At 37.6% G+C, this 24,880-nt stretch overlaps 1 protein-coding gene across 2 annotated transcripts in view; it reads left to right on the top strand.

The window, feature by feature from the left end:
* GALNT18 (polypeptide N-acetylgalactosaminyltransferase 18) overlaps window positions 1-24,880 on the top strand; it is a 239,334-nt gene that overhangs the window by 9,155 nt on the left and 205,299 nt on the right. Inside the window, exons 1-2 of one of the 2 annotated variants that reach the window (XM_068685381.1) lie at window positions 16,772-17,089; window positions 17,234-17,499. The exons of the other annotated variant lie outside the window; for it this stretch is intronic. Coding sequence (XP_068541482.1) covers window positions 17,265-17,499 — 235 coding nt within the window. The 5' untranslated portion in view covers window positions 16,772-17,089; window positions 17,234-17,264. Of the gene's footprint in view, window positions 1-16,771; window positions 17,090-17,233; window positions 17,500-24,880 lie in introns of those variants that run through there. 2 annotated transcript variants of the gene reach the window in all.

Below are 24,880 nucleotides of genomic sequence, written 5' to 3'. Positions count from 1 at the left end.
CATTGTAAGAAGTTCCTGCTGTTGCCAAAATTCTTAATAACCTGTACTAGTGCTGCTGCTGCCCATGGCCACCATGCATACAGTGCCCTTGTCTTGAAGGGAGAATCCACTCCTCTCATCTTAATATGTAAATGTTTTTGAGCCCAAATATTCTTGTAAGCATGCAATCTGTTCAGTCTCATGGCTTTGGGCATTGGTAGGATCATCTTGATTGTGTTCAAAAGAAAGCAGAGGTTGAATTCCGATGTTTCTTCTGTCAGCAAATTGATGATATTCTATAATTCTAACACCGTAAACTGGTGCTTAAACATGTAATTCTTATCTTATTAACGAGGAGGTATTTTTTTTGCTGTAACTGAATGACTTAAAATAATTGAGAGCTCACTGGGCAAGTGGCCAAAGCTCTGAGCTAGTAAAAATCTCTGAGCTAGAAAAAAATCAAATCGTTTATGGATTTTTTTTCCTTACTCAGCCTGCTTGAGCCAACTGCCGATGCAAGGCCTAGAGGTTGCAGGTTGTCATAAAGTTGAATGTGAGCTTATTTGAAATGAATCTCATCAAATCAGCTTGGATTCATATAAAACTGCTATATTATCTTACCACAGCTAAGTTAATCTTTCTACAGCATTTTTGTCAGTCTGAACCCTCTGGTTGCAGAGAACTTGCAAAAGGAATCGTGCAGTGAGTTTTATTTTGAGCAAGAAACCTCCCAACTAACTGATATCATTCAGGTATGCTCTGTCAGTATGTGGGATACATCTGTTGCTTGCTTCTTGAAACATTCATCTGGCTGGGATCTGTTCACTGAGATGCTTGCCAGAAAAAATGCCAGATCCCAGAGAGAGAAAGGAATACGGAGCCTTTATATGCAAATGATAGTGCTTGCTTCTAAGATCCCAAAGAATGTGCATTTATTGCCTGCAATAAGATCATTTTAATTGCATGCCTGAAGGAGGAACATCTGTGTGATGGTAACTGTGTTTCTCCAAGAAGATGTGATCAGGTGCTTCCCTTGATCCAGATGCTGGGTTCTAGCTGGAGTGGTGAAGGGTACCAAGGATGCTTCAACTCTTAGACTGTGCACAAAAATACAAACAATAGCAGTGTATGGGTGCTGTGTGCTGACCTGAAAATCAGATGTGTGGATGTTCTCTCTTGACTTGCTTACTCTGTTCTTACTCTGTTATACATATGATCTTAATACTATTTTTTTTTTTTTTTTAGTATGGTGTTGTCCTCGGGCACTGCTAAACATAGTGCCATATGCCCATCACCATAATTCTATCTCGTTCTGTTCCAAATCTGCTGATTATTTTTCAGGAAGTTATTAAAAACATTCTGGAAGGAAAACACACCTGCTAGATATAGACACATTATTCAAATGCCAGGAGAAAACCTTCTCTGTATGTACAGTAATGAAAGCACAGAATCTTAAAATAGACTTCTGTGAGTTGCATAATAATTCAAACACTGTTTACTGGGAAGACAGCAAGAATGTAACTCGGGAACCTTCCTTGGCTGAGGGTCTTGGATGAACAAATAGTATATCAAGGTGCTTTAGTTGCTGCATGAAGAGTATATTTTGTGTCTGTCAGATGGACTCTCTTTCTCACCATCTGCCTAACAATCACTTGAACTTAATATACATGTTATTGAAAAGCCTGCCTTCAGTAACTGGAGAAGGTGACCTTTATCTCATTTAATATCTCCTGAAGAAAATGTCTAATAATAAAAGGGTACCGGGGTTAGCCCTAAAATAACAATAGAGAAGTTCTTTGGACTTCTGCCTTCATTTTGTATAAAACTTTCAATAAAATGCCATCTTGGTTGTCAATGCGTAGTTGTCTTTTAATTATTGGCTGCTAAGCAGTCACTTATTTTTTTTGCTGTTTTTGAAGGCAAAATCTCTCATGAGACTTTCCAGGTGTTCCGGGAAAAACCCAGAAGAAGTGAAACTGTTTCACTCTTAAACTGCTTAAACTGTAGATATATCTTGCATGCGTCTTATGCCCACCTTAGCAAATTAATTATGTGTTGTATGACAATGAATGAAGGTACATGAGAGTCTTCTGGGCTGTTTCGCTTATGATGCCTGTTAAAACAGAACTTTGGGGGAAAGGGGAAGGCAGGGTCTTAAAACCAATACTAAGAGAAATCTAACTTGAGTGAATCTTGAGTTCTTACTGTGTGTGTAAAATTATTTAAAGGAGCGAATAGCTGGATCCATTGTATCCTTATTCTACAGAATAACGTTGAAACTCAAAACACATATTCTTCATGGTAAATAAAAGTAGAAACAAGTACTATTTTGCCTGAACATGTAGAATACCAAATACAATCATACTTCCAGTTTTGTAAGCAACTTTGATGTAGTTAGATGCTTTTTTTGATCTAATTTCTTGCAAGTTTTTAAATCCTTATTTTTGAGGGGGAGTAATAGCCACAGAATGGGGTGCTTTAGTGTCACCAAAGAAATATAATATATAAAAAGGTAAGAGTCATTGTTTCAATCTATAACTCTATAGGCTTGATCTGAAAGGGAACATTCTATTAAAATAGCTTCTTGGTTTTTCTGAGCAATCAGGTTTAACAGTATTGTAATTCTCTAACTGTCAGACAATCCTATTAGTCTCAAGAAAACTTTCTATCTGCAGCTGCAACTCGGAGAGAAAAGCAATTTTTACCGCCAGGATTTAATGTTTATACGTGGGTAGTGGAAACTGCCCTCCAGGAAAGATAGTGCTATAAGATGAAGACTTTTCTTGTAACCAGTGAAGGACAAAGATATAACTTCAGATTTCTGAATAGTGCTTTTTAGGTAAGCGGTAGTAGATTCCCTTTTTTCATACTTGAGCTGTCTGTTAAATGTTTGGAAAAAGTCTTGACTTGAACAGACATAAAATTTACTGTCCAACAAGTTCCTTTAATGAATGAACACTGCCTCAGTCATTCTTCACTAACAGAGAACACTGTGTAAATATACAGCCTCTAATTTAGTCTTGCCAAATCTTTGATGTTCCAATCCAACCAGCTTCAATCAGTTAATGAAATTATTGGTCTCTGATTTAGATTCATTGTGTTAGCCTACTGGAAAGAAAGCAACCTAATGAAATGTTCAGCAAAGCCCAACAGCAGTGATGCATGAATGAGTGGTGTTAAGCCTACTTTAGCCTCCATCTGTGTTCTACTTCAGCTCTGCTAGATACTTATATTGCAGGAAGAATGCAGCTTTTGGCAATGGCACCTAGCAAAATTTCAGTTCTAGATTTCTGCTGCCAGTGACACAAAATGTATTTTTAGCAATTTCAGTGGTTCTTAAATTTCATGAATAAAAACAGAGAGAGAATTGCAGTTGCAGAATTGTTATTTTTTATTTTTATTTACCTCCAACTCAGCATAGTAGCTGCTAGTTAGGTTTTATCTGATTTGGTTGTCTAGCTGGAACTCATTAAAACCTTTAAAACATTGAGGGAATACTTACGGGGTGGGGCGTGGACAAAGGGAATGAGAGGGAAGATATAAAAGATTTTAAGGGAAATCCTTTGCTTTTTGAAGGCAATCTGAAAACAGAGACTCTAATCATGATTTATTTGCCAATTCTACAACTTCAGATAAGATTTTAGGTGCCAGACCTCTCCTCTGCAGAAAAAGTAAGTCTGCAATCTTTGGAAGCAATGTCAGGCTTCACAGGGAGATTATAGAGCTGTAGTTCATATCTGCAGGGAGAAAACAAGAAAAGCCAAAGCTCAGTTTGAGTTGACAATGGCCACTGTGGGGTTAGACAATAAAAAGGACTTTTTCAAGTATGTCAACACCCAATAGAGGTCTAAGGAAAACATGAGACTGATATCTGATGAAGATGGTCACCTAACAAGTAAGGGTGAGGAAAGGCAGAGGCCTTTAATATTAAAAACAAGCAAAAATGTCATTAATGTTAGATGTTTAAGGAGGATCCTGTTTAAGGAGGGTTTTGTATATTTTGAATCAAACTTCAGTGCTCCCTAGATTCCTTTCTACAATCTGGAGAAGTTGTCTGCTCTTTTTCTTTCTACTAGTTGTAAGCTCAGTCTTATTCTTGTGGCCCGATGCCACTTTAATGCTCTGTCTCTAAGTCAAACAGCAGAAATCAAAGTGATCTGTTTGAGTCTCTGGTGCCTGAGGGAGAGGAGCCAGCTTTGTTGATCAAAGCAGCAAGCAGGATCATTAACCTGTCTGCAAGGCAGTGCTGTCATTAGAGGAGGACAGAATGACACAGACTAGCAAGGGTTATGATTTTGTCATGCAACCGAGATGCCTTGCTTGGCAACCAAGTACTGCCATATACATGTACATAGCGAGGAGTTCCTTCTGTCAATTCTGGGCAGCATTATTGCTGTAAGCATAGTCATAATTCTGCTCCATGTCCAATAAATTAAAAACTACAAAACTTTATTTAAAATAATTGAACTCCAGCTGCAGAAAAAAATTTTTGATTTTATGATGTTCTCCAACACAGAAACAGTGCAAGAGCTTTATATCCAATCTGGTATAAAAGGTATTCTATTTCCAGTTCATAAAGATGAATATAAGGCATGTGACATCTTGTGTCTTGATTTAGGATATCCATTAAAGATGGATTAAAACTTGGAAGTAAATGTTACAGATGTTTTCTAAAGGCTTGTGTTTTGAGATACAACAGTGTTATTTTCTCTCTCTTTTATTTTATTTTGTTTATTTATTTTATTTTATTTTTAAAGCCTGGTAGAGGTGCTATGGTTTCAAAAAGTCTTAATATCCTACAGCATTGTAAACCTGCTCTTGGATCAGTTTCTCTCTAAAATATTCCATGGTTTCTTTTCTCTTAAAGGACACATTTGTTATCAATAAACCAATAGACCTTTCTTTTTATTTCATGGTAGGAATATCAAGCAGTTTAGTACTAATGCAGCATACATATGTAGAATTAAAAGTTTTGCTTAGTAAGAAAAGAATTCTAAGTTAGTGTGGTTTGTAATCAAACCATACATTGGTTTAAAAAAAAAAAAAGCAAAACAAAGCTTTTAAATAAAATGCTTTTTCCCACAAAAATCATTCATTCTATGTAAAAGCTTGGAAGAAACAAACTAGCAAGAATTTAGGCAAAAGTTTTAAAATCAGACTTGAGAGTGATGCTTGCCCTCTTTGTGAAAATTATCCCAAGGAAGAAATGAATATTTCTCAATTCATTGTATTTATGCTGCGTGTTGCCTAAAGTTAATGGCTTTAAAGAAATAATGTAGTTATTTTAGTCATTGGGAGTTGTTTTCTCCTTTTTTAAACTGATTGGAATAAATGAGTATCTTCTTAACAGTAGACATGAATTAGTTTTAAATATTTTCTGCTTGTTGTCTATAGTAATACTGTTCTCTAGCCTTTGATCAATAAAGTGATATTTTATCTCACTATGGCAGTAGTAATGATGAAATTTTGATCTCAGCCAAGATGTAAGCTATTTCATTGCCTATATCCACACATCAGAGGAAAAAGAGGATTCTTTCTTTCTTGCTGTTGAATTGATTTATGTTGCCTCATTTAAGCAAAACAAAAATAATGAAGCAGCCTTGGAATACTACAGATTTTCTCCTAGGTTCTTTTTCTAGACATGGAGAACTGGAAAACATGCCTTAATGAAGGCGACTTGCGGCAGTTTGCTTTTACTCCTTCTGTGTTTGTCACAGCTGTTAAGATATTTTCCTTAAAGCAAAATAACCTCCCAAACAAAACAAAAAACTGTGAATAGTCTTCCTTCTCCTGGAGGACTGTAATGTGGTGTCTTTTTTTTTTTTTTTTCTCCAGAATTTTCTGAGAAGCTTAGTATTTGTACTACCCTTCAGGATTTAAGGGAATTTAACTTCTGTGTTCAGGCCTTGTAAAAAAAACTTCCAACTGAAGTTTCAGGATGGTGATAGAGGTATAGGATGATGTCAGTTTGACTCTTCAAGAAATTACAACAAACCTAAGCTGCTAGCACCACAGAAGAAGTGTTGTCCGTCTGATTAGTTCTTTACCACAAACTGACTTGAAAACATTTTACCAATAGATACACTAATACAAAGCACCAAAGTTACAAAATTGCTGTATGCTGAATGTTTTAAATACCATTTTACTGGAGTGGAACCAAATGCACTTGTATAAAAACAAATTACTAAGAGAAATGAATAGCAATGAACTTGTATTCAGATCCTGAATAGCAAACAGAAGGCACTGGTAAAAAAAAACAAACAACAACAACAACAAAAAACACTATGATGACAACTCCATAGTTATGGCTACCTGTTTTTCCTATCATCTGAAAGGGCAACTGCAGCTATTACTGTTCTTAACAGCTAGCTGTGTGTTCTGCATCCTGCTATCACTTAGTTCTGTGGATACTTACAGAAATATTAGTTGACTGATGAGTCATCCTCAGAACACAGCATTTTAATGAAATAATGCTTGGCGTGGGGTAGTTTATGTGAAAACTGGTGGAAATTGCTTGAGCTGGGGAAAAAAATACATTAGAACATTTTTGTACTTCAAGTCTTTTAGAACAGGGAGTAAAATAAATGAGTATCACTAGAAAATGAACCAAAAATTTGATGCTTCTCTTTAGCTGGTCCAGAGGTCCTTTTCTTCAGAGAAAAAACACAGCAAGCTTTAAGTTATATCTTGTGTCACTGGATGAAGAAGCAATTTTGCTAAATATAATTTTTTGGGTACCTTCTTTTTTTCTGTTTCCTAAAGGTTGAGTAGTTTTCCTATATTTTCTCATAATCTTCCACCCCCTGTCTACACTTTGGTTTTTACTTTCCACTGGAATTTGTATGGACTATTTACCATGCAAAACAGTATGTGAATCTTCATTCTATATTGTCTTTTTCCTAGGGGACTTGACTTGAGAAATGCAGATTCAGGAGGAGGAAGGACTGTCATCAGGGAGTTACTAGTAGTGACGCTTTACCCTACTTTTCTTTAGGAGTAACGACCCACCAAGAATACATATTAATTCTAAGAGTTAAATTTTTTATTTCTGAAGGATTTTCAATTGAACCATTGTAACACTTCGGTGAAAGTACTGAATTTGCTGAGGCAGGCTCTGTGTAGAAAGCATGAGACTGTAGTAAATAGCACCTGAGCCTTGAGCAGAATTTCCGTGGCTAAAAGAACTACGTTATGTCCAAGCTACAGAGAAAGCAAATTCTGTAGCAAACTCCACACAGAACAAATCTGCTATGGCCTATATTGCACTTTCTTCTTAACATCATATTCTCCTAACGTATTGCCACAGGCCATCTATACCGTCAGTGTAAAGTAGATGATGTTATGTTAACTTGTTAGTCTTTCTCTGTGATTTATAATTTCCCTTCGGATATATATGCTGAGTGACCTCTGAAACAGTAGCAAACATTTTGGTAGGTAGAAACACTGCAAGCCTCAGTAAATTGTCAGTTGAAAATACAGCTAGGTTGGACACCTTGCATTCACTACAGACTTGTGTAAATTGTAAACTTCATCCTGTAACAATAACAACAACAAATTAGAAGGTACTTCAATGAACAAGATATGAAATAAAGGAATTCAGATGTTTAGCTGATACAAGCTCATGTTCTTTTATGGTTTCAACAGAACCATGCTGATTTAGTTCAGATGAATTCTTACCCCTTCTCCCTATTGCGTTGAAAAAAGGTGTTTTGGTTCACAGGATTTTATGGCTGTGCTTAACCTGAGTTGCTGCTGTGAAGATGGCACAACAGTTCTGGCCTATGTATATTGCTAATATAACAATATGCAAGTCTGAACATGAGGTGATGTTAAAGACAAATGAAATTTGTGTTTTAGCACAGTGCTGTCTGTAGATGCCACACTGCAATTGCCTGAAGACATGTCAGCTACATTATTCTAGTTGATGGTTGAAAATTTTAACTTCCAGCTCCAGTTGGAATATTTTTAGCAAGAAGCTGTTGCAGCTGAATCACAGGAAAGGGTCTAAGGAAATCTGCATCATTAGACTGGATAGTTGAAAACACACAGCTGGATGTTCTAAGGAGGGAGAGAGGTGATATGATTTAAACAGATTGTACTTCACTCTTAAGCCAAAATTGTCTTGTAGTTTTTTGAAAGTCAGCTGCTTGCTTTTCTAAAAGATCTTGTATTGCTGATTGGTGGTGATTCCTTGACTGGAAACACTATGAAGTGTCATTAGGAGAGGCAAGTTGAAATTCACACCCTTCTTTGCCTTAAGCCTTATGAAAGTAGGTGATTTTGTTAAACAAGATGATCATTCTTAATGTGCAGGCTATTTAAGACTAGCAAAGGAATAAATTTGCCAGGGGAGGTAGAGGTTGGGTATTAGGAAAAATTTCTTCACTGAAAGGGTTGTGAAGCATTGGGTCAGGCTGCCTGGGGAAGTAGCTGAGTCACCATCCCTGCAAGTATTCAAAAGATGTGTGAATGTGGTGCTTAGGGATGTGGGTTAGTGGTGGACTTGGAAGTGCTAGGTTAATGGTTAGACTTAATGATCTTTGTGTTTTCCAACCTAAATGATTCTATGAATGTGTTTTTCTGACACGCAGTGTGAATTTGGCAAAGGACAAAACAGTGGCCATAATGACAATAGAATCCTGTTTAGTTTTGAAGTTGACTAGAAAAGACAATACAAGGAAGGGTGAAACCATGTCAGTACATAAAAATAAATAAATAAAAATGTGTTCTGATTGCAGTCCTTCGGTTTAAAAAACAAAAACAAACAAACAAAAAAACCCCAAACACAATAACAACAACAAACAAACAAAAACATGGGGGAGAGAGGGGAAGAAAAAAAAGCCTGAGCATTTTTGCAGTCTGGCATAGGACCATTACAGTAAAAGCTGGACTAGTGAAGTGCTATGTATCTGCTAACAAAATACATTTTGTAGCTCTTACATGGTCTGAAGAAGCTGCAGTTCATGTGTGTGTGTTGTGCTGATAAAAAAAAAAAAAAAATTCAAGCTGTAAATTAAGCTGTAAATAATTCTATAATTCACAACAGGTGTAACTCTGTAGGCCCAGAATTAACCGTATCTGAAGCCAGTTTCCAGACTGGAAATCTTCCAGATTATGTAACAGCATTTTATTTCAACCTGCTGTACCATCAACCCACAGAAATACAACAGAACAATATTTTCCCTTGCTTCACATAACTCACAATCACCTAAACTTGTCATCTAGACTTTCTGCACAGTTCTAGTAATATTTCCAGCTGCACAATTGCTTTTTCCTCTAAAGTCCTCACTTTTTTTTTTTTGCTTTCACTCCAGCTTTTCATGCTTACACCTTCAGTAGCCCAGTCCTCTTAAAGTAAGTCAAATCTCAGTGAAACTTGTGCTCTGTTTCCTCATGTTACAAGTATGAAGTTATTTTACTTTTTATTTTTTTGACCGGTTTATTTCTTTGGGCTCCAATACATATAGTAAGCCTCTATAAAAGGTAATGCACTTTATCCTTCCAGGTTGCTTATTTTTTTTTTTTAAATCCCATTGCTAGTCCCCGCTTGGTTTTGATTAACTTAGTAACAGAACTTGTTCATTTATACAGACCATTCAGAGATTTGGTCAAGCATAGGTCAATCAGTCCTCTCTTCAGTTACACAAATAGCTCTCACTTATGCTGTGTGGTTTTCTCTCCCTCTTCTCCATTTCTTTTCTGTAACTGGTATCTGATGGGGCTGGGGTCATTCTTTTGATGTAAGATCTCCAAATTACATTGCAGACTTCAGGAAGCTTTTCAGTAGGTATTTACTTGTTCTTCAGCCAGTGTTGAAAGGCGGTTTTTCATTTGGCATATGAGAGCTCTCCACTGATAATTGTGCCAGGTATGATGCAGAATGGACAAGATGAGTTTTCAAGACATCTAATTTTTAAAAGTAAATGCTAAGATATTTATCTAGGTTGGATCCATGTAACCGTTCAGATCTGTTGAATCAGAATAGTTCACATTCATGAACTATTCATGCTTCATCATCTCAACATGTTGAAGCATGTCTGCAGCCTGTGTTGAACTTTGTCTGACCTGTGTCAAGCACTGACATCCATTAATTTGTAGCTCCACAAAAATGTGACAAGTATTTGCTGTCTGTTCTCAAAGGGGTGTTGTAAGTTTTATCTAATGGCGTTTTAAAAATGCTTTGAGAGCCACTGATTCAGGAAATATGAACTAGAAACTTTCAGTCTTTCAGCAAGCATACTGACCCAATAGTTATGTGGATGCCAGTTGTTCTGATAATATAATCATGAGTCATTTCCTGACCTTCTTGTGGAGGATGCAACTAATATAAGCCCACCCCAGGATGGGCTGAGACTGTCTTAAAAATGAAATTTACTGCTATGTTCTAATTCCATACTGTAGTGCTGTTGAACATTTAAAAGATGGAAGGGGGTGAGCTTGATTTGTTATGCCAAAGGCCATAGAGCATATGTATTCCACTCAAAAAAAAAAATGCAGAGAATGTGATTGTTGTACATCAAAAGAGTGTGTGTGTATGACTCAAATATATACCATCTGGAATATTGCTATTTAGTAAGGAAAGAATCTGGTTGGAACTGCATATGAGATTCTTGAAGTGTCTTTTTTTTTTTTAATGGATACCAATCTTTTCTTTATTAAAAAAAAAAAATCTTTTTTTTTATATACACTCTTTTGCAGGTCTAAAAGCAGGAGTGCCATGTGAAGTACTAAAGAGTTTTTATATATAAATTTCTGAATCATATACCAAGTGAGCTGTACAGGCTGGTGGTTCTGTAATGACTGTTGAAATAAGTCTTAATTTTAACTGATTTTTATCTTTGCAGGCTTCCTCTTGGCTTTCTCTCCCCCCCCCCCCCATTTTTGTAGTTGTCTCTTTTTAAAACAAAAAGAGAAGTCTTACAGAAATATTAATACATTGCTTACTTTTATTTGACGTTCTTGCAGCACAGACCAGTGTGACATTCCAGGCCCAATGAAATTAAAATTTTCATTTCTTCTCAAGCTGCAAGAGGTGTTATAATACCAAAGTAGACTGAAACCTTTCTTGCTGTGGAGTCATTTTTTTTTTAAAGTAGTACAAAGTTGTTGGTTTGGGGTGTGGTTTTGTTTGTTTTCATTATTTATTTATTAATACAGTGAATGGATTGGAGAATAGCTTACTCCTGGACATAGTCATGCTTTATAAAAAACCAAAAACAAATAAAGTAAAAAATAAAAATAAAAAATCAAAACCCCATAATTTCCCAAACTGAAGACTTTTTCAACTCCTTAAAAAAAAAGCAAACAAAATTAAAAAACAAACAAACAAAAAAAAACAACACAATAACACAATAAATTTCTAATGTGTTCTAGGTATATGCATATGTTGGTTTGCTTAGGCTGTGGCTGCTAAACCCAATGAAATAATGTGTTAGAAAGAGTCTTAATTCTCAAGGTATAGAATCCATATTTCACCTGAATCACATGCCTGGACACGAATTTGGCAAAATAACATGAACAGAGGGTCATGTTATCTGAATGACAGCTCACCGAAACTGTTCTTTAAAAAGACTGGAATAATGTTGATTGGAAAATGGATCAATTAAAACAACTGCTTTCTCCAGGATTATTCTTTTGTAGTCTGTCCTCCCTAGCAGTAAAGCAGGACCATCTGGGTTCCTTATAATTTCTGGACGAATAATTAACTGATCCTACGGAAGTAATCCATTTTTTTTCTAACCATCTATAATTTAATGTAGTATTAAGACAGAGTAATTGAAGTATGGAGTTCCTTTCATGTGAGAAAGGGCAGGTTGGGCAAGAGTTATTTTAGAAGGATTATGGTAGGTCTGAAAAATCACAGGTGGAAAGGTGACTACTTTTTCTTGGAATAAGAGAGAGTACAGATTCAAAAAGGGATTATATCAACTTGTGAAGTAAAGACAAAGCCATGGCTAGTGTAAGCAGTTGCTTGGTTGCAACCTCTGATGCAGAAAGTCTTTAAGCCATTAAACGTGTTGATGCTTTACCAGGCAAAGCCTGACAAAAGAACTGTTCTTGTCTTTAGATGTTGAGAGCTAGACATTGTTTGGAAATAGGATATTTAGTTATGTCAGTTTTTGGTTGACACATTGCAAAGATTTGTGTGCTTATAGTTAAAGACAGAAGAAACAGCACTGACAACTGGGTTGAGAAAGCAGAGATTTTTAGATACTACAAATGATTTCATATTTCCTAACTTTTTTTTGCTTCTGAACATGAAAAGATTCAGAGACTGAGTGGCCCACAATCTCTGGAAATCTGCTTCAAGTATATCTGAGGTTTAACACCTAAAAATTAATACACTTGAGGGTGCTTAGGGTCATGGTTGTTTTATTAGGGGGCAGAGGGTGGACACACAGCAACTTTGAAAAGAACGGAACTTAGTGCCTCCCTTGAGGAACTGTAATCGGCCACTTGCAAAAGGCCATATGTTGCATCTTTTACTCATATTGGTGAGTTGCTGGTCATACAGTTCACTTGAGATGAATTAACTGAGAGTTTTGTGGCAAATAAGTAGTGCAACATGAGCTGCTAGAAGACAATAGATCATATCAGTGCATAAAAGTAACCAACAAAAACAGCATAGCAGAGATCAATTAACTTTTAAAATTATTTTAGATGTTTTGGATGGAAAACCATCTTGGAAGGACAAATGGACAAGATAAGCCTCACAATCAGTGAGAAAGGAAATTACCATCTGGAGAAAAACAACAACAAACAACAAAACTAAAAAGCTATAGACAAATTTTATAGGAACCGTATAAGAGGGATGACAAATATCTTCTAAAGCATGAATCTGAAAATAAAGGAGAGGAAGATGCGCACTAATCTACCCCTATCACTTGCAGGTTGCTTTTGTACATAAGATGTTTTAATGTTTCTGCTAACTCTGTTCTGTTCCTTTTGCATGTGGTATGTTTTCACATGGCTTTACGTGCACTGATAGTGCACTCAGTCCAGAAGAAAAGATCCATTTCTATTTTCAACTTGAAATAGCTCTCTCTATCTTGTTCCTGTATCTTCTGGTTTGCTTTATTTCCTTCTTCAGCACTAGGTGAATGGTTTTGAAATGATACTTCATGGATGTTAGCCATCCAAATGTCACTGAGTGTCCGTGAGTTGGATGGCACCTTACCTTTCCTCCTTGAGAGAGTGCAGTTTGGCAATATGAGATGACAGTAGTTGCTGCTTCGCTGGGTAGTCTTTTCTAAGCAGTGAAAAATAAAAGCCCTGCGTAACCTAAATGATTCATAACAATGTCAGAAAAGGGTGATGTGTAACAGAACTGGTGTAAGCTTAAAGGTAGTCATTTTTCAATGGGGAAGGGGAAAGATGGCAGGGAACAAAAGAAAAGAAAGAGAGCAGATATGGACACTAAAAAGCATGAGAAAAAGAAAGAGTATAGGGAGGAGTTAAAAATGGCATAGGAATAAAGATCATAATAACACATCCCAGGATAACAAAGAAGCAGCATTTTTACCTTATCTTCCTCCACCCCACTTCTCATCCGTTCAGCTTCTTTCCTATTTTCCATTCTTTTTTTTTTTTTTTTTTGCATTAGTTCATGTTCATTATCTACAACATTCATGCAACAAATCTGCTACTTCAAAACACAACTCTAATATGCAGAGGCATCTCTGCAATGCCTGCATGTGTCTTTATATAATTTAAAGTAAGTTGGTTTAAATTTAGTGAGAGAGATGACTAGGGACAACATATACCAAAAATAACCAGATAACTTACTTGGGGGCTGAGCTCATGGCCTTTATCTTCAAAATACAGGAAGCTCTATCTTTTCAGGAGCTAAAGAAACAGCTTTGTCGCTTGAGCTGTTGGAAAGAGCTCATTTTCAGAAGGGGTGAATACATATTGAAGAGCCAGATAGTTTTTGATTTGTGTGCATGCAGACTTGGACATCATAGTTTCAAAAAAAACCCAAAAACAAACAAACAAAAATCTAGAGAAAAATGCCTGCACAGATTAATTCAGAATTTTCTATATGTATTTGGTTGTCTCTTTCCACAGTGTAAAATTCAGCATTACTTCTTGAATGCCTTTGGAATTTTGTACCATCTTTCCAAATTATATGATCATCATGGGGGAGAGGGAAGGAGTAATGCAAGAGCATCTGCTCAGACTAGATAATAACAAAGATTTTATTTCCATAAACTAATTGTATTTCAGCTAAGAATCTGAATAGAATGCAGCCAAAATAATGCCAAAACTTGAGCTTTTCCATTGTTCTCTTACAAGGTGTAAGAAACCTGGTCTTGTAAAATGGGATGTAAATAATGTTGGTTATGATGCTTCACTACTTTTTTCTTCAAGGACCCTCTTACTAAAAATGCTTTAGCTTGCATCAGAATACACCAATAAAAATGTAGTTCTTAAACATATCTTTCTTTCCATCCTTTTACTTCCCTGTAAGTGTAATGCTAGGTAACAAATAGTAATTGAATTGCCTTCCTTACAGAACACTCTAACGTATAATAAGTGGTGGTTGTATTTACTATGTTATAAGGTTAATGTCTCCTTAGCACTGTTTGAAATGATATCTTATTACAGTTGTGAGGTTTGGGGCTATTCATATTGAAGCCTGTGATGTATCCAAATTCTAAGGTATTTTTTTCTGCTATCTAAAGTGAAACAGAAGTGAAATAATTTGCATAGCATGACATAGCAGATCAATACCAGGACATGGATGAAATCAGACATGTAGTTTAATGACCTGCACAGTAGATTTCACTATCTCAAGCTTAAATACCTGAACTAGAAATTTCAAAAACACCATGGAGATCTAAGAGACCAAGTTTCTTAGACCTTGTTCTTTCCTCATAATTTGTACTTTTTTGTTTTAATTACCCAATCTACCTGCAGTTTTCTCCCTGACTATAATGTGAGGCTGGCACCATATCTTTTTTTCCTGTTGGTACTTTTCCTGGTTTTGTTCCAATTAGATTATAAAAGTAGACTGATTATGTATTTGTATCGTACCTTGCACAAATGAGTCTCAAGTCTGGATTGCGATACTACACAATAAATCAAAATTAGAAAAGAGACCAACTTCTGAACAGCAGACACTTAAATACCTTCAACTTTGTATAAAGTTGGAAAAACAAAAAGCAAACAAACGAAAACATGCACACAAGAAAAGGAACCAAAAAATAGAAGTTTTAAAAAGACCAGTCCAGAATATTATTAGCAGGGATGGGAAAGCCAGTGTAATGTATTAAAGCATCTGGAGGTTTTGCTATGAAGTCAAACAGTTTTAACACTAGCTTCAGTGAAACATAGGCTCAAATGAGGAGATGGGGAATTGCTGTTCTACTGTTGAAGAGTGCGGCTTTGGTGGTAGGAGAATGTAGCCATATATAAAACTATATTTTAAATGTGATCAGAAAACTATTGGGAGCAGAGGGCTAATGAACTATTAATAGTTACTAGAATAATAAGGTAATCAATTATGTGCTGTTATAAGCAGCTGATTAGGCCTGTGAGACATATTAACCATCTTTTTTGAAACCTCCAAGGCACTTATGGATTTGCTGACGGTCATTAGTAACAACACTCACTCATGTTTGTTTATAAAAGCTGTCAGTTGTTTGTTAACGTTTTATATACCTCCATGGAAAATACGACTTTTAATGAGCATTACGTGTCCCTTATCTGGACTGATTTTAGGTAAGTTTTGCTTTAAATCGGGAAGTCCAAAGCTAAGTCGTGATTCTGCGTAAATAGCCAGGGCTGAAGAATTTATATTTTCTCACTGCAGGCAGAATTCACAAAGATTAAAGCAAGTCTAGATAACAGTGTTATTAAAGGCATCAGTGACATGCACTAACTGCTTCTGGTTTGCTACCAGATGTGGAGCTGCAACACTGAAGAATAAAGACAGGAAATGGGAAAATAAATGATACTATAGGCAAATGATCATCACAGACCAAGCAGGACAATTGACTGGTGCGATGGGGCTGGATTAGTGTATTCTACCATTATTTTGTATTTATAAAGCTTAAAATTGTTTGTTGACTGGTTTATCTAGTAAACTTGCCTGTAGTACTAAAATGTTTTTTTCTTAAAATGTAAATGTATGCTCTTTTTTCACATTCTAGTGCCTTGAGTTAGAGTATCTAATTTCCAAAGGAGCTCTGTCATGGGGGTCTCCTTTAGAGTATCCCTGGGGAAATGCTTGCCATTTGCCCCAAATTTCAGCTAGTTTTCGGAGAGGCTTAGGAGACTGAGGAGTAACTGCTGGAAGCTGCTGTGCTTTCCACAGACAAGCAGGGGTGATGCCAGTTGAGGGGTGTGCCTAATGAAGCAGAAGAGACTCCTATTTACTGCATATGTAAAATTACAGCGTGAGACAAAGCATTTGTTGCTCCTAGCTTTTGCTGGATAGTATTTAAAATAGTTTTTAGCGTGTTAACAGCTGCCTCCTTGTTCCTATTACTGGTCACACTCATGCTGAATTTCTGTCTTGAGGCTATGTTTAAAAAAAAAAAAACAAGTCATAAGGTCACCTTTTTGCTACCATAGGTTTTATCTAACCGGAATGGAAAAGATCCTTCTGCTGTGCACCATCCCTCACGTCAGCGTGGTTTCCTGCTGAGAGGAATTTTGCCTTTTTGTGCATTTCCGAGCCCGCCTGTGTGCGTGTGCCCGCGGGATCAGGTGGGCCCCGCCGTAACCCCGCCCCGCCGGGCCCCCCCCCGGCCGTGCGCTGATGGCAGCGAGCGCGGCGCCGGGGCGGGCTCCGGATTGGAGGCGGGGGCTGTCAATCCGCGGCCGAGCGAGCCCCGCTCTCCGGAGAGCCGCTTCCCGGCGCTGATCGCGGAGCTGGGGCTGGCTGCGATGGGAAGCGGCGGCGGAGGGAAGAAAGTTTGCAGCGCTCGGCCGCGGGGCTGCTCGCCGCCGTGATGCCCGGTGCCTAAAAGCCGCGGGCAGCCCGCCGGTCGGCGCGCCTCGCGGGCTGCTGTGGCCGCCGCTATCGCAAAGTTTTAGCTCTTTGCATGTGCTAAAATCCAGGATTTTAATCGTCAGCCCTCCCCGCCCCCACCTCTCCTTCTAGGTAGGCGACGAATCTTCCTGTGCTGTGGATCGGAGAACTTTTTGCATGGAAATTTACTGACTTCGGAGGGGCCTCCGCTTCGGGGAGGGGGGAGAAAGGATTCATTTTCATCGCGCTTTTTGCTTTTTTTTTTTTGGATCGCAGGATTTTTGGAGCTATATGGAGCGATCTCAGGATGGTGTGCACCAGGAAAACCAAAACTTTAGTGTCCACTTGCGTGATTTTGAGTGGAATGACTAACATCGTTTGCCTGCTGTACGTGGGCTGGGTCACCAACTACATTGCCAGTGTTTATGTGAAAGTGCAGGAGCCGATCTCGGAAAAAAAGTTAGAGGAAGACAAAGGGGACACTTTAAGGATTATAGAAAGGCTGGACCATTTGGAAAATGTCATCAAGCAGCACATACAAGGTACCTTCCCCCCGCTTGCTTTCCTGTGTGTGTCTGTGTGTCTGTGTGTGTGTGTGTGTGTGCGTCTTGTTCTCGTCATTGTTTCGTATTTGTTGCTTGCTTTTGCCAAAATGGGTTGCCGCGAGGGGAATTCTTGTTCTCCTCCCCCTGTAAGCCTGGCTCTGCTAGTCCGTGTGGAGAGCGTGTGCGTGCGGGTGTGCTCCAGGTTTTCCCTCATGTTGCTGTAGTGGCGGGAGCCACTTGGGATTTTAGCTGGGACAGTCTCTCATTGGTGTCTTTGCTTTGCTGAGTGATCCCTAACTAGCATCTTCCTTTCTATTTTCAACATCTGCATGGTGCCATACAGTCACTCCCTCTATCTGCTGAGTGGGTTGGATAGTAAGGAGGGTGGTGGGTAAATGAGAGATCTAGAGGAACCATCATTTTCTGCTTCCACGTAACCTCTACTGAAGGTTCAAATCCCAGTTCGAGTTTCTCCTAAATCTGCAAAGGCAGAGCAAAGCATACCTATCACCAGTGCACCAAAGCTCCCCTCCTTCTAGGCAGCTTTGGCCAACTGCTCTTCTGGCAGTCTAAAGAGGGGTGGAGTGGGCAGGGTGGTTAATCCTGTATGAATTGGGCTTCCCCCACTTAGCAATGCTCACAAGTTTGCAGCACTATTAAAGCCCAGTTGCTTTTCTGTGGCTTGTATTAATTAATTTCTTAATATGTGACACATCACTGTACAGATTGCACGTACCTCCATTTGTCAGACAGTCTTGTCAGCTTGGGTAAATTAGTAAAATACTCCCCCCCCGTTTTGTTTTGGAGGATGAGTTACAGCAGCTCCTGCAAGTTTTAACTTCTCTCATGCAGTCCTTGAGATTTTCCTGACTACTGAAAAAGAAAAGAAAAAATATTTTGTTTTTCCTGTGTGCCAGTGGAGTGCACTGTGGAAGCATGTATGAAAGCAGCAGTTTTTCAAAAGATGCTATTAAGAGTTAGATACAGGAAATTAATCCAAATAGGGCTAGAGCATACCTCCAGTTTTGTAGGCGTGAAGTTCTGATAGTCTTCTTTTCAAGGAAAGTAATAGTGACCATATGGTCTTGTTACTTTGGGCAGTGATTCTTCTCAGTCATAGAGAAAGGGATGGATTTGCATGGATTAAAGCATAAAATTAATTTGTGACGACTTGTGACTATACAAAAACCAAACCAAAAAATATTTTTCTTAAATAACATTTGTATGAAAATTGAAGAGAATATTCCAAAAATAAGCAAGCAGTTTGGTAATAAGTACTATTAGTATATAGTACTATTACTTGATAGTAACTGAGTTTCACAAGGAATTTCTGTGGCAGGGATTGCAGAATAAGATGGTATTTTAATCAGATCTTGCTTTAGTACTGTGAGATGTTATGACTTCTGGGTCATGTTGCAGAACTCACAGAAGACATTGGAAGGAATAGTCCAGACTTGACTGGGGTTTGGGTTAGCTTCAAGTTTATCAGTTTGAAGGTCAGCTTTAAGAAATTATAAGTTTGGGTTTCATTACCATAAATTGAATAAACCAGCTGCCAAATAGCTGGGCTAGATAATAATTATCTGTAGTTTGCTGTAAAGTTTTTGCTTGAGCTACTTCTTTTTTATGTTGGAGAAAGGTGTCAATAACTCAGATGTTCTGCAGTGCTGAACAGGCATGAAATTAGCAAGGGTAATAGAATTGCATTCAACAGGATACCCTGCGAATACCAGAAAGCTCTAACTGCAGCATTTTACACATGGGGTTACTCTAATATTTCATTTTAATTTGTTTTCTGATTGAATTGTTTAATTAGATGCCATCAGGGAATTCCTTTAGCATATAAATTACTATCTTGCAATATTACATCAAATGCTGTGGAAATGAGAAGGAAGAAGAGGTGCCTTCATTAAAAAAAAAAAATCACTTTTTGAAGTATGAACTTTTAGAAAGACATTTTCAAGGCAAGAAAAGTGTTAGATTGAAAAGAGGTAAAAGAAATTCTGAGAGAATGAAAGTATGCATGCCTTCTTTCCAGAAAGAACAGTGTGGAAAAGGAAATATTGGTAGTGGTGTTGGCCAAGAATAGAAAAGTTGGAATGCACAATTATGTACCTGCTATACTGCTATTCTACAAAGTTAGTACTTAACTATTTTTCCTATAGGTTTAGTAGGAGTCATATGTTTTATTCTAGCAAGCAGGCTACTCAGAGCAACTTTGTTTCCAGTTCCTGTGGAGTTTGCAAACAAGACAGGGTGGTTATTGAGATGATTTGTGTATGCACGTTTGTGAAGGAAAATGAGGAAGAGAGCAGATGGATAGCTTTATGCAAAATGCAGTCTTTTTTGTGTCTAAAAAAGGAGTGTGGCAAATGTATCATCTATTACTCTTGAGTTTTATTACCAGAGAGAATGCTATAAAGAACTAAAGTTAATAAATATTGTATTAAATAAAATGTCTGTCTTTCCAACATAAGGTTCAAAATATTTTTTTCTTAATTTCATTTGAAAACAGTATGTTCTGTCAAGTTCGGAAGGAGCATACTGGTTAAATAAAACTCCAAAGATTCATTTTATTAAAATCAATACGGGAGTGCGTCAGACAGATCAGAACACATCATTCATCTGAATGCACCATGCATTGGTTCTGTCACTAAAGAATTGCCCTAAGTTGTGTGTGTGTGTGTGGTTGGAAGATCATGTGAGCAGGCAGGATGCTCTTGATCAGATAGTTAGTCTGTAACAACGACAAGAGGCACAACGCTATCAATAAGGTAGCAATTTATTTTCTGCAGCCTAGCTTTAGGCTGTCGCAGACGGTAAGCTGAACGTTTTTCTTGGAAAGCTATGCTGTGGTTAAGCAGGGATCCCTTACGACATACACGCTCTGCTATTTGTCATATTATGCAGTGCCATTTTGTATTTTTCAACTTTGTAGTTTTAATCAGAAGATATTTGCATCCTAGCATTATTTTGAAAAATTCTGGTCTGTGAAATGAAGTTACTTTTTTTGCCACCTAACAGGAACTTAAACAGAATTGATTAATTGCATACTATTAATATGTACAGTAGATCCAAGTTAAAGTTGCAAACACACAGTTTATTTCTGGAGCAGTTGAATTCTTATCTAAGACCAGTAGATAGATACTAAGACATCTGTTTTGTGCTAGGAATTTTATCACTCATCTTTGCATGCTGCAGCATCTGTTGGCATAAATAAATGACGTGTCAAGCACTCCGTAGACTTATTTGGGAAATTTTGATGTGTTATCTCCCAACCTGCTGCTTAGAAGGATATGCTCTGTGGGTTTACTTCAGCTGTTAGCTATCCCATAGTTGGATATCTAATCACTCGTTTGTGGTCAGCTGGGGAAGGAGGGATCTCCATTGTGAGACTCATTCCCCGTGTCTTGGACAGGTATTAGGATGGAATGAATTACTTTCAGAAATTGGGTATTTTGAACTTGGGAACCATGCCGATCCAGACTCTTTATTTTAGCCATCTACAAGTTTGGATAAGTAAATCCTATCCTTGATATCTACCTTTTATTTATTTATAGATCTCAAACGTGAAGAAAGAATGTAGTATGTAAACATCTGTTTGTGATAGCTGTCCTTTGCAGCCTGGCTACCTGCGTGAATTTATACAGTCAGACTTGTTTGGATTTGCCAGACTCCACCATGCCTCTTACTCTTGTGGTGGTTTCCTTTTGGGAATTGTTAGGCTGGGGGAATTTTACAACTATTTCCCTCAAGCACAAAGGCAGTTAGACATATTTGGAACTCACTGCATTGTATTTATTCTGAGAAACAAATCAGCAACAGACAGTAGCCCTGGGAACACAGTTCTTGCTCCACTACAGAGGACGCTGTATTCACAAGTATGTAAACAAGCAAGGAGACCTACTGTCCCAATGTAACTAATTGCAAAAGAACGAACTACTTGGATATGTGAGACACACAGGATTAATCCCATTATTTTTTCTCTTTAGGCTGTGACTTCTCAAGTCATTCTAGATTGCTGCATGTCAGTGCAGATTAACTTGAATTTAACTTTAATGTTCTTCCATGCTTAGGAATGGCTGTACTAAAGAAAATTTTAATAGAGTGTTTTCAGTTAGAAGTCTGATTCAAATGTTGTAAATTTTCAAGGCTTGCTTGGATGTACAGGTATTTGAAGGACCATCTACTGAAGACTTAATTACGTTGATCAATATAACTGCAACTTGATAATTTGTTATTTGTATTACTGCAGCTAACTTTTTTTGTGCTCTTAATATAATTAGAAGGCAATTAAAGATATTCTTTCATGGTGATTCTTGCACCAAGGATTTATTTTGTCATGGTTAGGACATAGTAGCCAAAACTGAGGAGGTCTACGCTCACTTTTAATAAAGTAGCTGCATTTTATTAGTAGTGATTGAGTAATTCATTTCTTGATTACAGTTGTTTATTATTATTTTTTCCTTATGGTAATATCAGCTAGATTGCTGTATTAATTAATTAATTAGGTTTATATCATGTGAATGTTGTGATAGTTACTTAGTTACTTTTTTTTTTCTTTTTTTTTGGCGATTGTGCATGTTGAGCAAGAAAAAGCATTGTAGTTGGGAAGGGAATTGACCTGGATTCTGTTTCTTTCAATGTAGGTAATTTCTGTAGTTCATATGAAAGTCTTCAACAATAGGTTAAAAAATGTATTGAGAATCAAGGTTGGAAATTGAAATTTTTATGCCCTCCTTGAGTTCTCTTATTTCTATGCTGGACAATTTTGTCTTTTCTATATGAAAAAGATTATTTTTGTAGCTGTTATCTCTGCATAATGGCACAGCTTCAGTGGAAGGAGCGGATTGTGTGCTACAGTGTTTGAGCAGGTGATTTATGGGCTGTGCAGAAATGGTGATAGCTATTCTGCTTGAGGTTCTGGACTCAGTGTTTTGTTTATGCTGGGTAGATAATCACTTCGGAAAATGTTGCTCAGGTTGACACAAGAAGCCTGTAGCAGTGCTGAGATGCAGATTGAGCTCTTTTGAGTTTCTGCTAAGCTGTTGCTCCCTTTGTCGTACTAATAAGTGATCTTATCTACATGACCAATATATAGATGAACATATATAAAAAGAAATGTAAAGCAAGACCTACATGTAGTTGTTGGGAATTGTGTATTGTGTGTGAGATGAACTTGGCCCTGTTATCACATTCTCTCATGGCAATACCTGGATTAGCAGTCCAGCGTAACAACTGTTCTTCCACTTGGGCATTCTGTGGCCTGGGGTTGATTGTGATCTGCCAATTAGCTGTTATTGCATGCAAGGAGAGTGGAATCCTGACTTCTATCAGGATCTAAAATGTAAAGGAGCTTGGTGTTGAAGCAGTCGTATGATGTGATACATGTATTCTTGTTCACTGGCTCAGGAAAAGATGGCTGTATCTATACGCCAGGTATGCTCTCTGTGCTTCAGAAACAAATGCAAGACGGTTATTGTATACTGAGTTCAAGACTGTTTTGAGATTTGGCTCTTACATGCTGATGGTATTTATTCCTTCCATTTAAGGAACAGGCCAAAACTCTAGAATCACATTGTGCATTGTTTGTGTGGCTGACTATTTTTTTGTGTGGCTATTTTTTTTTTCCTGTTACAAGAGCGGAATGCTCATGAAAGAGTCTCGGCGTCTGTATCCTGAAATACAGGATCTGAACTTGTAAGTGCATGTGTGCAAAGAATAAGGGTTTCTATTATATTGTAAACTTAGAGGCTAAAACCACTTGTTTATCACTGAACCTGGCATGACCTAAGTTTCTTCATTGCCTCTAGGGCCAGAAAGACTAAGTTGTTGCCTGCCCAACCTTGCTCCTTTGCCTGTGACAGACCGCAAAAGGAGTTAACTTTAGTTCTGTGTTCAACAGAAAGGTCTTGTCATCAGCATTATACTATGAAAGCATACATAAGATGCAGTATGATGGGATAAGTTACTACTATCAATCTGAACGTTAGAGACAAGCTACATAAAGAAAACCTATGGGGATTTAAAAAAGTGAACATTAGGCTCAGATATTAAGGTAGATGTGGCAGTTGTGAAGATGGTTTAGCTACCTTCCCAAGGATGATGGAAAATATTTGGTTGCCATTAGAACAGCCCAGGAACTTGTTTGTCAGCTGCTAATATATGTATACGGTTTGACAAGGGACGTAACAGGACACGAATCAGCTCTAGCTGGTTAACAGCTGCCCTCATTTAATGAAGCCATAAGATATTGTTGTTAGATAGGCTTGTCTCAGAGGTTGGAGATTGGACCTACTACAGAGGGCTGTAATGTTTTAGGATTGCCCCCAAGCCCTGAGCAGATACTGTGTGATTGCTGAGAATAGCTGAAGTAATTTACTGGTCTACAACTGGCAAATCTACTTGTTTAATGAAATGAAATTTCATTCAAATACAACAGTGAAATCTCAGTTCAAATCTTGTCATGCCTCCTCTGAAACAAATTCATTTGTCTGACAGACTATTTCTACTCTTAATTTTCCTCATCTGTTTGTATTTAAAATCATCTTCATGTCTTCTTGCCTTGTTTGCTAAGCCACATTATGGGCAGAGACCAATAGCACTGCTGTCACCTGTTGAGGAATCTTTCTGTGCTGCCCTTGGCATTCTAGTGCTACCTCTGGAGTCTCTCTTTAGAAAATTCTGGGATCCTTTTCTTTTGGGGACATGAGAAGTAGCTCAATAACAGGCTCTGGTAGGACAGTGTGGACAGATACTCTGAACAAACATTGAAATTGCCAGGTACACAAAACTTAGGATTTTCTCTTCATGCTGCTATTACTGTGAAATCTATTCTGACTACAGTTATACAATTCTGCTGCGCAGGTATGTTTTTTGTGCAGTAGCATTGTTTGTTTTCTTCACAAATTTTCTCTGCTTAACTGGTGCTTTGTAATCCAGGTGCTGTTTTTTAACATGATATCCCAAGTTTCTTGAGCGAAGGCAGGGATGTTCAGGAGCCAACACATTGTCTGCAATTATTACAGCTCTCCAGCGGTTCCTTTACCTAGCTTTTAAAATGAGCAAATAAGGATATTCTGTTATTCTGTCTGTCCGTCTTAATATGGAGATGGAACATCTAAGTTGCTACCTTGAAATTCTCAGCCTTTAAAGTGTGAGACTTTGTTTTTTCAAATCCATAATGGATTCTTACTATTTTCTCTATTGACATTACATGAAATTTTAATATATTATTTCTATCACAATAGCACCGTGGCAGATAGCTGAAATCCCAGTTGTCTTGCAGTCTTCACTGTGCACAAATATGTAGTGGAACAGTAGCCTTGAAGAGATCCTAGTCTCTATGGAAAGGTCAACGGAAGGTGGGCAGAGGAGA

Source organism: Anas acuta, chromosome 5 (genome assembly GCF_963932015.1).
Source record: "Anas acuta chromosome 5, bAnaAcu1.1, whole genome shotgun sequence".
In the NCBI taxonomy this organism is placed as follows: Eukaryota; Metazoa; Chordata; class Aves; order Anseriformes; family Anatidae; genus Anas; species Anas acuta.
This window is presented reverse-complemented; position numbering and strand designations above follow the sequence as displayed.